Source organism: Somniosus microcephalus, chromosome 10, assembly GCF_052327205.1.
Source record: "Somniosus microcephalus isolate GS21.2 chromosome 10, FLI_Smic_1.0, whole genome shotgun sequence".
In the NCBI taxonomy this organism is placed as follows: domain Eukaryota; kingdom Metazoa; phylum Chordata; class Chondrichthyes; order Squaliformes; family Somniosidae; genus Somniosus; species Somniosus microcephalus.
Genome location: NC_140996.1, coordinates 137,414,348 through 137,429,062, shown reverse-complemented (window position 1 = coordinate 137,429,062; position 14,715 = coordinate 137,414,348). Strand labels below are relative to the sequence as shown.

Genomic DNA, 14,715 nt, shown 5'->3' with positions numbered 1-14,715 from the left:
TGGAGACTCCAGCGAGACGGGCTGGCAGCAGGTGCGGCGCGGACCCTTCCCGGACGGCGGCGGCTGGAGCCGACTGACGGCACAGGGGAAGGCCGAGCTGCGTCGACGGGGTAAGAGAGAGGGTAAAGCGCACAGGGCGCAGCCGGGGTTGAAGACCGAGCGGCGTCAACGAGAGAGGCGCGCAGGAAAACACGCAGAGCGCGGCCGGTGTTCAAGGGCTGAGCAGCGTCCGCGGGGGAAGAAAGGAAAGCGCGGGAGACGCCATTTGAGCCGCAGTGGAGAAGAAGGGAGAGCGCGGGAGACGCCATTTTTGAGCCACAGCGGAGAAGGGAGAGCGCGGGAGACGCCATTTTTAGCCAGTCTAACCACACCCAGGGATGCCGGAGAGTGGCAGTGTCACAGCGTTCGACAATTAAGTCGAAGATTGGGCGACATATGTAGAACGCATAGAAGTGTACTGCAAGGCGAATGAAGTGCCAGATGCCAGGAAAGCACTGGTATTGTTGAATTCCATGGGTGCAAAAACGTATGACTTACTGTGAAACCTAGTAACCCGAGAAGCCAGTGGAAAAGGATTTTGAAAGCATAGTGGCAATGCTACAGGACCACTTAAACCCCACACTGCTGCTGATAGCAGAAACATTTAAATTTCACAGAAGGAACCAGCATAAAGACGAAAGTAATGCTGAGTATTTAACGGAACTGCGCAAGCTATCGAAACACTGCCAGTTTGGAACGGGACTAGCAGATACTTTAAGGGACAAGTTTGTGTGTGGGCTTCAAAGTGAAGGAACCCAGAAACGGCTTCTATCAGAAAAGGATCTTACGCTGGACAAGGCTTTCAGCATGGCAGTATCACACGAAGCAGCCGCACGGGGCGCTGCAGAGATACAACGGAGACCGCAAGAATATGGCACAAATGAAATGTCATATGGAGCAGTGAAGTGTTATCGCTGTGGCAGAACAACACACGACCATAAGGATTGTTGGTTCAAGGACCAAGTGTGCAGACAGTGTGGAAAAGTAGGACACATAGCAAGTGTCTGCAGGTCGGGAAAGAAAACCAGCAGCAAGAAATCTCCACAGGAGAAGTACAAGAAGGTACATAAGGTGACGGAGAGTAGTTCAGACGAACAGAAAAGTGATACAGACTCCGGAAGAAAGGAGCTGGGTTGTCTGAAACTACATAATGTAATCAAAATGGAGGATCACCAAACTATCTGGGTCACGCTCAAGAGAGACGGAGTCCAAGTGAAAATGGAATTGGACACAGGATCAGCCCTAACAGTCATAAACCGAAGGGACTACAAGCGACTATTCTCACATATACCCTTGAGAGATACAGAGATTGTCTTGAAGACGTACACGGTAAAAAAGTCTACCCCAAAGGAAAAATAAGGGTGAACGTTATATATAACGGCAAGGAAACACCAAAAATGGACCTATACGTATTGCCAGATGGAGGACCACCACTACTAGAACGTGAATGGATCCGGAAGATACAGCTAGATTGGCATTCCATACAAGCACTGACTGTAGATGCCAAAAAGGATGACGACGTCACACCTGGACGACTGTCAAAAATGTTAACTGACGCACAAGAAGTGTTCCAGGAGGGACTCGGAACACTAAAAGGCATAACAGCGACGATCAAAATAGAGGAAAATGCAAGGCCAAAGTTGTTTTTTTTTTGTTTTTTTTTTTTTAAGGCCAGACCGGTGCCTTATGCGATCCGCCCAGCCGTCGAAGCAGAGCTGGAAGGTTCGGAACGTTCTGGAGTACTGTCCAAAGTGGACTGGAGCGAGTGGGCTACACCCATCGTTCCTGTAATGAAGAGGTCGTTGAGTAATACGCCTGGGGAACCAAAGAAGGTTCGCATCTGTGGGGACTTTAAGGTGACAGTGAACCCAGTCCTTCACACGGTACAATATCCGCTTCCGTGGATTGAAGATATTTTCGCCTCGCTATCTGGAGGAAAACGCTTCACTAAGATTGATCTGGCCCAGGCGTACCTGCAAATGGAGGTAGAAGAAACCTCGAAACAGTACCTCACGATCAACACTCATAAAGGTCTCTACCAATACAACCGGCTGGTGTTCGGGGTAGCATCAGCTCCGGCTATTTGGCAAAGGGCAATGGGTCAAGTCCTGCAAGGGATTCCAGGGACCCAGTGTTATTTGGACGACATCCTGGTCACGGGCGAAAATGACAGCGATCACCTCGCCAACCTGGAGCAGGTGCTCACTAGATTGAAGGAATATGGGCTCCGAGCTAATCGCCACAAATGCGAGTTTTTCCAGAAGCAGATCTCGTATTGTGGCCACGTTATTGATGAAGAGGGGTTACATAAGTCCCCTGAAAAGATTGAGGCAGTAGTCAAGTCTCCAACACCGGAAAATGTGTCACAACTGAGGTCGTTCCTCGGGCTGGTGAACTACTACCATAAGTTCTTGCCGAATTTGTCTACCGTACTACACCCACTGAACACCCTACTGCAAACGGGGGTACCATGGAAGCGGAATGACGAATGTAAACGAGCTTTCCAGAAGTGCAAAGAATTGATCACATCAAAAAGAGGTGTTGGCTCATTTCAACCCAGCACTACCAATTCGGTTGGTGTGTGATGCATCACCCTATGGTATTGGAGCTGTGCTGTCGCACAAATTCCCGGACGGCTCGGAGAGGCCAGTAGCCTTTGCGTCTCGGTCATTAACCTCAGCCGAGCGTAACTACGCCCAGATTGACAGGGAGGCCCTCAGCCTAGTGTGGGGAGTGAAAAAGTTCAACCACTATCTGCACGGGCAGAAGTTCACCTTGCTGACTGACCACCAACCACTTGTCTCCATCTTTAATCCAAAGAAGGGCATTCCGGTGATGACTGCGCAACGGCTACAAAGATGGTCCCTTTTTCTAGGGATGAACCAATATGAAATAGAGTATAAGGGCACGAAACAGCATGGAAACGCTGATGGGCTATCACGCCTGCCACTGCCTACTGCGGAGGAAGCACGAGCAGTGGACCCTGTCGAAATATTTTATTCGACTATAATTGAACGCTTGCCAGTAACTAACGCGGATATAGAGGAGACCCGAAATGACCCAACACTGTCTCGGGTATATGATTTGACGGTGAAGGGATGGCCAACACATGGCGACTCACTGTTGCCAGCATTCTCATCCAGAAGAGAACAGCTGTCAGTATGCCAGGGGACCTTGATGTGTGGATCCAGAGTGGTAATTCCACCCAAGTTAAGGGAGAGAGTGCTCAATGAGCTTCACGAAGGCCATCTGGGAGGGGTGAAAATGAAAAGCCTTGCTAGGGCTTATGTGTGGTGGCCGGGGATCGATCAGCAAATCGAGGACCTGACAAAGAGCTGCTCAGGATGCCAGAAGGTCCAAAATGCACCACCACATGCCCCTCTACACCCATGGGAGTGGCCCTCCTCTCCATGGCAACGGGTGCATATTGATTTTGCTGGTCCATTCATGGACTCAATGTTCTTAATAGCCGTGGATGCGCACTCGAAATGGCCTGAGGTGATCAAAATGTCTTCCACCACCACGGAGAAAACGATTGCAGTCCTACGGACCATATTTGCCAGGAACGGCTTGCCAGAGCAGATTTGCTCCGATAACGGACCACAGTTTGTGTCCGAAGAGTTTCGGAGATTTATGAAAAGGAATGGGGTAAGGCATTACACATCCGCCCCGTATCATCCGGCCACAAATGGATTAGCTGAGAGGTTCGTACAAACCTTTAAAAAGGCAGTAAGGGCCATGTGCGATGACGACATTCCACTGCAGCATAAGGTGGACAATTTCCTGTTAGCCTACAGAAATGCGACACATGCAGTCACCAACCAGACCCCGGCCATGATGTTCTTTAACCGAAGGTTGAGATCTTGTCTGGATTTGCTCAGACCAAATGTACGAAGAGATGTTGAGAATAAGCAATTCCAGCACATCAATGAGAAGCCAACAAGGAGCTTCAATGTAGGGCAACCAGTCTTGGCCCGCGACTGCCGAACAGAGAAATGGCAACCAGGAACAATATGCACACGGCAGGGGCCACTAATGTACACAGTGGATGTTGGGGAGAACATTGTGAGACGCCATGTCGACCAGATCCTAGAGTCACAGGAACGAGTCAACCCCATGTCTCGCGTACCTGGTGATGAATCCGACATACAGGTAGCATCTACCCCAGAAACAGTAGCATCGGAAGCTGATGAACCAACCGACGACAGGGGGCCAGAATCGCCTCCGCACCAAGAGCAAGACACTCAGGAAAGGCGCTATCCAGAAAGGATCAGGAAGCCGCCCCAAAGACTGAATTTATAAATGGACTATTTTCAGTTAATGTTGCATGTTAAAAGTGTTAATTGTTAAATGAATGTTATGGTACTGTTAATCTAAAAGGGGAGGAATTGTAGTGTATGTACCTTTAAGGGGAGAACTACTTTTTACAGCTCCTGTATACTGTAAGTACCAGGAGTGACCACACCTGTATATAAACTCTGAGTAGGGATCTGTACTGTTTGTTTTTGGAGTGACCCTCATCCAGTAAACACCTGTTGATTGTTCCTCTGCAGTCTCTGTCGATTTGTTGAAGGACACCATACATCAAGATTCATGGATTTAACAGTTTCCACTTGTGAAGAGTCCAAAACTAGAGGCCATAAATGCAAGATATTCATTAATAAATTCAATAAACAATTCAGGACATCTAGAGAGTGGTGACAATGTGGAACTTGCTACCACATGGAGTAGCTGAGGTAAATAGCATAGATTTCTTTAAGCAAGTACGGAGGCAGGGAAAAGGTGGGAGGGGAGGAAAGAACAAAAGGGAAGGTCTGTGATAGGGTGGAAGGCAGGTGAGATTAAATGACAAAAGAGATGATGGTGCAAGGCAAAAGGAGATGGTCATAACTCATTTTGACAAAATATTGGATTGGCTTCCACAAACAAATTAAGTTTGAAAAGAATCATAGTAGGTTTGGGACCAAATTGAGGGAGTTAGGGATAGAAGGGTATGCAGATAAGGTTAGATAAAGTAACAGGGAGGAGGCTCAGATGGAGCATAAACACCGGCATAGAACAGTTGGACCGCATGGCCTGTTTCTGTACTGTAAATTATCTATGCTCTGGGTATAAAGAATCCAACACACGTTGCATTGTACCAATGAAATGCAAACTGATGTAATACCAATATTGATCAGTTATAGGAAACTTTCATAGCACAGGAGAATATGCAGATGTCCTCTTCTTCTTAGGCAGTCCCTTGGAACCGAGGATGACTTGCTTCTACATTAAAAATATGAGTAAAATGCAGATGTACTGCTATAATGTTAGATGTAATTATAAAATATAGGGAAAAAAAAGTGACAAGTAAACCATTTTGCAAAAAAATTAATTAGTGGAATCCCAAGATTAAACTCTAGGGTCTAGATTTTCCTCCACTATCTTACCTAAATCAGGCAGGATAGCAGCAGAATCTGTGGGAAAATCTGGTGCGGAGGCTGACGGCTGCTATCCTGTCCTGACCTATATTTTAGTCCTCCTGCCTTGCCACACAAATGATGGCAGGGAGATGGGGGCCTGGCAACCCAGTCCATTCCCTTGCCTTCTGTCGCTGATCCCATCAACCTGAAGGACTGTCAGAAGGGGGGTGGTAGTCCCCCGGGCAATGGTGGAAAGACTCCTGGAGGCCAAAGTGCTGAGCCCCCCTCCCTCGGCCCCAACTACTTACTCGGCCCAATCCAAGGCCTAAATGAAAAACTAAACACAGATATCTGAAGCTCTTCTATGCCAGTTAAATGGTCCCTTCCTCTTCAGGTGCTGCAGCGGCAATGTTTATGGCATAAGTCAGAAATGCATTTTGAGCAAATATAAAATTAATGTTATATTTTAGTTTAGAGTTTTTCAGTCTTGCTCGGCTGTATGGAGAATGAAAAGGATCAGTAAAATGTGTGTCACACATACCCTTTACCATAATAAACCCAATTTGGAACTTTGAACGTTCAGCACCCCCACTTTCTTACCTGAGTAAATCTTCGTACTAAGCAGGTCTTTCCTACACCAGCATTTCCAATCAAGACGATTTTAAATAGGTAATCATAATCTTCCATACTCATTTACACACCTAGAGAAGGAGGACAAGAAGCTTTTATTACAAGTCAACCAATGTCTTAAGTGATCTTAAGCTGCCTAACTTGAGAAAGGAAAGTATCACACTAATAATTCTAAAAACCGAATTCCGCTAGTTCCCAGCTGTAATAAATTATGTTGCTGGAATAAGATCACAGTGTATTAAAAAAAGGGCCTAACTATTTCAAAGCCACTTGTGCCTGCTGCTGTGCCTGTAGTTTCTGCCAGTATCCCCTGATATCTGGGCAATGGCAGCAGGAAAAGCCTGGTATCAAATCAAATCAAATTTTATTGTCATTGTTAGTGCACAAGTGCAGTACAACGAAATGTAGGCTTGCGGCTCCCGAGAGTGTACATTTAGATTAAGACATTTAAACATTCAACATACATTTGGCTTGTAATACATTAACATAAAATGGCACAGAATTTAAAAAAGGGACAGGCATATCCAAAAAAGGAGAAAAAAAAGACAATCCAGTTCTCCTATACTAGGGTGACCATATTTTCTAAACCGAATCCAGGTACACAAAGTAGCCAGGATGGAAAATTTAGGTTGCACAGCATAGCGAGGCAAAATTTTGTGTTATTTTGATGCAAACTGAATCTGCAAAAAGCAGCGGCAGAGCTTTACACCCAAATAATGCGGCCGCTGTTCACAGCATATGCCAGCTGCAATCACTGGCTCCTCCCCCATCTCACAGCCCGCCACTCACTCACTGAAGCCACTAAAGACCCTCTGATCCGGCTCCCAGGATATGCACACGGCCCAGCTCCAGCCGCCACTCATTAGTCCAGTTACCAGCGGCCCCAGTTACTCGCACATTTTGGCTCCGGGGCCGATTTCTCTTCAACCGAATTTCATAGGACTATCCAGGGATTTTGTGTTTTGGCGGTTGGGGGGGGGGGGGGGGGGGGGGGGGGGAGGTGGAGCATGCGTACTGCAGCCACAGAGTGCAATCTCTGCATAACTTAAAGTCCCTCAGTGAGTCCACCCCGTCTACTGGTTAAAAACAGGAGATTGGCACCAATTGGAACCTGCCCCACTGCACAGACCCGCCCACTTTATTGACCTACCACAGGGCAGCTCAGGGTCACATGGCTCCCGATTTGAACCGGTGCATGTTCAGGGACGAGTTTCCCGAACCAGGGACTCTTCTGGGGACACAGTCCGTCATCTGGGGACCATCCCTGGAAAACGGGGACTTATGGTCACCCTATCCTATACTTAATTCTGAATTTCATAAAGTCTCATCAAATCTAAATGAAAAACACAAAAGTAGGTTGATTCTAAAAGTTTAACACTTTTTTTTTTAAATCCTCAGATTTTTCACTGTCAAATATTACTAGATTTTTCAATGTATTATCAGTGACTGTAGTCTAAATCTAGCAAAAACAGACTGTGCATCAGCATTCCAGTGTTAACTTCATGCGGAAAAGGAAAAATATTTCATAACAATTTTGATCCAAGATCAGATGCTATTACAGCGAGATATAAAATATTGAAGAAATTGAGCAGAATCAAAACATCATGGCATATTAAATAACTTATGCGTATTTCCAAGTCATTTTCCTAAATGGCAATTTTTACTTAAAAACACTGCACAAGAAAACTGAGCTGAATAGAATGACTGACACACCACAATGTGTGAAAATGGGACTGGATTTATATTGTTAAATTGAAACAAAATGTTACCAGTTTTTGTAAGTAATTATTAAAAGAATACTCAAAGTTGTGAAATACGAGAAACAATTAGAAAATGGTCAAAAAACAAGTTGATCTCTCAGTACATGGTTTTATGTCAATCAGATGGAATCCAGTTCCATGAGCTCCCTGTATACACAAAAGTGGTGTACTTCACAGAAAAGGTCAGGCAGTAAAGTTCTTCTCCCTTTTCCCTCCCGTATTTTCTATTTTCTTTCCTCTCCCAGTCAGGTCTCGTGTCAAATTTCCATCTCCAACTGTGCCATCAGGGTTGCAAATTCCTTCAAGGGGCACCATTTTGTTTTTCTTTCTAGCCAGGTAAACAGAGGTCCACTGTAGCACCCCTTTGACATGCTGGCCAAGTACAACTATGTAGATACCAGGGATTGAACCAGGATCCTTCCTGATCCATATGGTTTAGCACCATACCATGCACTAAATTTACCCATTTACTCATTGAGCCATTAGAAGAAATGTCAGTTCTTTTTCCAATATGAACCGGAGGCTTTCCTCCACACCCACCCCACCACCCCATGCCAATTTTCTCTAAGTTTCCCCTGCTGCCCTTTACCCTTACCCATTCCAGAAGACACCAACTCCTTGTTGGGATATGGTTTTAAGAATACCAATTACCCTATGGTACTTGACCCGAGTGGTCATGTGTGAAGCTTGGTAGTGAGTGTTCACTGGTTAATTGACTGCAGAGATCATCTTAAAAGTAGCCTAATCCTGTCTTCATCCAGCATCCACGCAAATGCACTTCCAGCTGGATAATGATCAGGAGCAAAAATCCTCGTGGGTTTACTGCTCCTTAACCCAGGGACACTGAATCCAACTACAGCACCCTTTCCACCAGCCCAGCTGAGATCTGCTAACTCAGTAAAGAATGGGGATTAAACCCAGGTCCTTCCTGGTCTGTGTGGCTCAGTTAATTACTGGATAAACTAAGTGAATCCAGTTAACTTTCTTCCAATTTGCCATTCCACAGGTACCTTACCTCCACTTGATGCCTACGGCTCATACCAGGAGCTTCGTCAATGGATAATTTCCAGCTCAAACAGTGGTTCAACAATGCTAAGTGCACGAATCTGTATCGTCTGTCAAGACAAGCACTTTTGTACTGCTAAATTGCAGTTTTGCAAAAATGAAGATTTGCTCCAAAATAAAATCTGGTCACAGACTACAATGACTTGCTAAAACACGAGGAGGTGGGGGGGGGGGATCAGGAGGAGTGTAAAACAGGCTGTGTTTCACTATCGCCCATTTTGCCCAAGACAAATTTCACCCCTCCCAGGTCTCAAACTTCCAGCTGCAAGTATTTGGTGTAAACTTTTTTGTTGGTCACTTACAGAAAAATGCTTATCCACTTGACATAAAAGCAGTAAAGTTCAGGGCCTCAAAGGCGGCAGAGAAAAATGTGGGTAGAAGCTAAAATTAAACACTTTTTAAAAAGTTGCTTTTGTGTATTATCTAGTAGTAGGTTTCCATTATGGCCCAAAGTAAATGGTCACAGGGTAGCAAAATTATCAAAAAAAGGCTTGCATTTATATAGCGCCTTTCACAACCTCAGGACATCCCAAAGCGCTTTACAGGCAATGAAGTACTTTTGCAGTGTAGTGACTGTTGTAATGTAGGAAACGCAGCAGCCAATTTGCACAAAGCAAACTCTCACAAACAGCAGTGTGATAATGACCAGATACAGGAAACTTTGTGCTATCCAGCACCGACGGGACCGAGCTGTTGCCGTCCCATCAAAACTGCTGGACAAACCAGCGCTAATGTTGAAACATAGAGATTTTGAGCTCCGTATCTGGCAACAAACCCTGTTGCTTAGCAACCGCTTCTAAACAGTCGGCCGTGCCTTGCAAGCATCTCTGTAGCTTAGCAACAGCTTCAGCGAGACCTTGCAGAGCCTGACTGGTGAAAAAAAAGCAACGAAAAGAAAAAAAACCTAACGAAACGGCTCCTGATTTTTGCCGGTGGCTCGAGCATTCCGGACAGTTAACCTCCGGATAAACCAAAGTTTCCTATAATCTGTTTTTTGTGATGCTGATTGAGGAATAAATATTGGCCAGGATACCGGGGATAACCCCCTTGGTCTTCTTCAAAATTGTGCTATGGGATCTTTTACGCCCACCTGAGAGCGCAGACAGGGCCTCGATTCACCGTCTCATCACAAAGACAGCACCTCCGACAGTGTAGCACTCACTCAGTATTGCACTAGACTGACAGCCTAAATGTTTGTGCTCAAGTCTCTGAAGTGGTACTTGATCCCACAACCTTCTGACTCGTGTCGAGAGTGCTACCAACTTAGCTGCAGCTGCCACAAACCATACTAACATTGCCAGATACATCCAATGGATAATGTAATTTCTTCAGAATTAATATTGAGAATAATTAATTTGTCATTTTTTTCAATCAAACTATCCTTTTACTTGTATTTTGAAAATATTTTAATAAAGCTTGAATGGTAAATGATCAGGCAGTGAAAGAGAAAATAGAAGTGAAATGAAAACGATTTCTTGCAATCACTGCACTTTTTTTTTAAAACTACACTTGAGTTTGGTCTTGCACTTGACACAAATTTGTCTAAAACCATGACTTGAAGTTAGTGAGCATGTCTCAATATGCAGCTTTGGGCCAAAGCCAGAAAATACTGCTAAACCATTAAATGCAACAAGGGATTCTGCTGTATTCAATCCAATGTGCTCTTTATTCTGCTTACACTAAACAGACAACACCGAGTCAAGTTGTAAACATGAAATCGAGCAATTGGTTTGCTTTCTAAATAGAATGGACTATTTTATTGTAGATTATACTGCATGAATTAGAGGTATAGTAGTGTTCTTCCACTACTGCACATACCTGTTGAAACAACCAAGTGCTGGGAAGCCCCTGTGCCTCACCCGATTCAGAGCACAGCTCAGGTTTGCCCTTTGTTTCAGCTTTCCCCTTCCTCAATTTATGGCCACAATGCCATTCTTCCCAAGTCGATCTGCCTGCAGGAGCCCAAATGTCATCTCTTCCCAAAACTTTGCATTTCTTCTTCATCTAATTCTTGCCAGCTACTTTTTAGCTCCTTTGGATATTCTGGGTTCTTCAATTCTCACTCATGTCCTTTCAATTTTGTCTCATTGCTACATCCATTTTTGCTTTCCACATACATCATGATCCATCTCATCTCACAATGTAGTTCCCCAACATGAATTTACTGACTACACAAACAAGCTCCGACAGTCAGTCAGTCATACATATAGACCTAAAGATTGCATTTCAACTCATAATCCATGTCAAGAGAAGAACATTTACTGTATACAACAGGGCCAACAGTAAGAAACCTAGAAAATTCTACATTAAAGATAATTATCAATCTGGCCTAATAATTTACAACTTCAAAAATGCCATTTTCATTTCTGTAGAATATCAAGTTTTATATCCTACTAAGATCACCTCCTTGATGGAATCCCAGGTCAATTTATTTCATTATATACAATCATCAGCCCATTATGTCGGCCATGGAAAAAAGGCCAATCTTCTTCAGGGAAGTGTTGGCGAATTGCTGATCAATATTCTGCTTCATTTTTAAATGACTCACCGATTACACTGACACCAAGGGGTGTTAGAAGTTTTGTATACACTGTAAAATATTTATCCCCCCTCCGCTCAAAAAGGCATTCACCCCTTGCTGGATGTGAGCCCAGACCGCAAGTGTTGGTTGGCTATTTGATCACTGGAGCCAAGCCCAATCCTGTCCCCACCCAGAGTCCACACATGTGTATTTCAAGCAGCGTGATCGGCAGAGTAGGATCCTTGGCTCATTATCGCCTTCCTAACCTAGAGCACGGAGACAAATTTTAGCATCCCAGATAAGATTAGTGAAGTCACCATAGGGCAGGTATTATTGAATCAGAGATCTTAGTGATCTGTATGGCTCAGCTACTCACTGAATAAGCCCGCTGAGCCAGATGAGCTCTATATTATATTGCATACAGAAATACACCCAGTGGGACACAGTTTCTTTCATCAGCAACAAAGACCTCATGCTCCATGCAAAGTCACATGACTACAAACTGAACGGTTATTACAAGCCATGTTTTAGAAATGCAAGCTACTTAGCCCCGTCTCCAGACAGGGTGTCTGGTCCACAAAGCACAACTGATGTTGCTGGGCAACAGGCATATTTATGTGGAGATTTAGCACTATGTTTCTCAGTGAGAGTTTAGCAAGTGGTGGAAATTGATTAAGAATAAGTAGAAGTCCAGTATTCAATTTCAAATGTATAAGCAGAACTGTGGAGGAAAGACTTACTAAAATTGTGAAAAATTACTGCTTTGAATCAGTTCGTTCAAGCTTATGCGACTACTTTTTATAGTGTGAATATTTTTAGACGCAGACAACCTTTGCATAGGGAAGAAACCTATAATTGGAAATCTGTAAACTTACTGCCCACTTGACACACCAATGTATCCCTGTTGGAGTGCAATAGATTATAATTCTGCTGGTGGTTAGACCATACCTCTAGTGTAAGGAGAACAGAAGAGAGGATTAGAAAGAAGTACAAGATATGAGTGCATTATCAGGCAGTCACAGAGGGGTTCTTATATCAAGGTATTAGCAACATCATGTAAAGTCCAAACTGCATTACTATCTTCAAAACATAATTATTTTTTATATATCTGAGACATTTAGATATGAAGAAGGCAACTGGCCTTAGTTAGGAAAAATGCTTGTAACAGAAGAAATGCAACAAGATAGTTTGGGCCGCAAGTGATTTTAACATTTATCTGTTTGATCATGTCTTGAGGGAGAATTTTGTCTCCCATTGCATTGCGATGGTGTGGCTGGAATCCAGTGAGAATTTGACTCTGGATGCAGTTCTGCTCTTGCTGACTAACTTGTGACAGTTTTCTCCAGTAGCTCATCCCTCTCTCTCCATCCCCTTCCAAGAATGTCAGTAACATCTAGAGGAAGGAAGAGAACTTGCTAGCAACTATAAATAGTTTCTATTTTCATTACATAATTTTAATCATAGAATTACATAATTACAGCATGAACTATCTTGTACAGAACATCTGAAATTACCAAATAGTTTCCAATAGTGTTTTTATGTTAAAAAGTGTAAAACCCATCAATTCACCATCTTATCTACAGATTCCAAATCACAGTAAACTTATTCAAAGTTGCACCCTCAATTTCTCCTACATTGATACAGGACAACAACATAGAAATTAGGAATATTAAAATGCATCCCACTAAATATGCACCGAAAATTCAATGTGAAGGATTTGGAGTTGTTTTAATATGGACTTTTTGGTGCCTGCTCTTTAGGAGGACTAAGTAAGGCCTATGGAGTGGGAACTATCTATGCGACATTTGTCCGGGAACCATGAGATAGATAAAGGAATGGACTTGAAACCCTGGATTAGCAGGGTGAATACTTGGTAAAAGAGCACAGTGGGTTAAAAGTATGAACAGTAAGTGAAGGATAACTCATGTGCAGGTAATACAAATCAAAACAAAATTACAGGTGGACTCGAAACAGCAATTGAAGCAAAGGTCTCCCTGCCATAACTGTTGACTTGATCAAGATCAAAAAAGAATCATCTTTCTACAGACACATTAGCAGTAAGGGGAGAGTCAAAATAAGGGAAAAACGACTGAGAAATGAAGGAGGCAAGCTCATAGTGGAAAGTGAGGAAATAGTAGAGATATTATGCCTCAGTTTCAGTAGTTAACGAACAGTTAGTGGGGGTTCTTATTCAAAGTGAAATAATACTAAAGAAGTTACTCAAGCTGAAGATAAACAACTCAATAGAACCTGACAGTTTATATCAGAGGATCCTGAGGGAAGGGAAGGAAGAAATAACAGGGCAATTGACTATAATCTGTGGAAAGGAAAATTGTGTCAGAGGACTAGAGAGTGAAAAAAAGGACACCGTGATAAGACAACGAATTATAGCGCAGTTAACCCTGTTTCAGATCTTGGTAAAGTACTTGACTCTGCAATATGGGATAAAATTAGTGAGAACTTGAAGAAACAAAATTTAATCAACATAGAAGATAGGAGCAGGAGTAGGCCATTTGGCCCCTCGAGCCTGCTCCGCCATTCAATGAGATCATGGCTGATCATCCAAATTCAGTACCCTGTCCCTGCCTTCTTATCCCTTGATCCCTTTAGCCTTAAGAAATATATCCAACTCTTTTTTGAATATATTTAATGAACTGGCCTCCACCGCCCTCTGTGGCAGAGAATTCCACAGGTTCACCACTCTCTGGGTGAAGAAATTCCTCCTCATTTCAGTCCTAAATGGCTTACCCCTTATCCTTAGACTATGACCCCTGGTTCTGGACTCCCCAGCCATCATAAACATCCTTCCTGCATCTAGTCTGTCCAGGCCTGACAGAATTTTATAGGTTTCGATGAGATCCCCTCTCAATCGTCTAAACTCCAGTGAGTATAATCCCAATCGACACAATCTCTCCTCATACGTCATTCCTGCCATCCCAGGTATCAGCCTGGTGAACCTTCGCTGCACTCCTTCCATGGCAAGAACGTCCTTCCTCAGGTAAGGCGACCAAAACTGCACACAATACTCAAGGTGCGGTCTCACCAAGGCCCTGTACAACTGTAGCAAGACATCCTTGTTCTTGTACTCGAACCCTCTTGCTATGAAGGCCAACATACCATTTGCCTTCTTAACTGCCTGCTGCACCTGCATGCTTACCTTCAGCGACTGGTGCACAAGAACACCCAGGTCTCTTTGCACTTCCCCTTCTCCCAATCTATTGCCGTTCAGATAATAATCTGCCTTCCTGTTTTTGCCACCAAAGTGGATAACCTCACATTTATCCACATTATAGTGCAT

General features: G+C 43.8%; 1 protein-coding gene across 3 annotated transcripts in view; it reads right to left on the bottom strand.

Moving 5' to 3' along the window:
- Positions 1 to 14,715, bottom strand: part of rab30 (RAB30, member RAS oncogene family) — a 176,422-nt gene that overhangs the window by 37,318 nt on the left and 124,389 nt on the right. For all 3 annotated transcript variants that reach the window (XM_085998893.1, XM_085998891.1, XM_085998890.1), the window contains one exon: positions 6,042 to 6,142. In XM_085998893.1, the coding sequence (XP_085855019.1) occupies positions 6,042 to 6,134 (93 nt within the window). In that variant the 5' untranslated portion in view covers positions 6,135 to 6,142. The remainder of the gene's footprint in view (positions 1 to 6,041; positions 6,143 to 14,715) is intronic.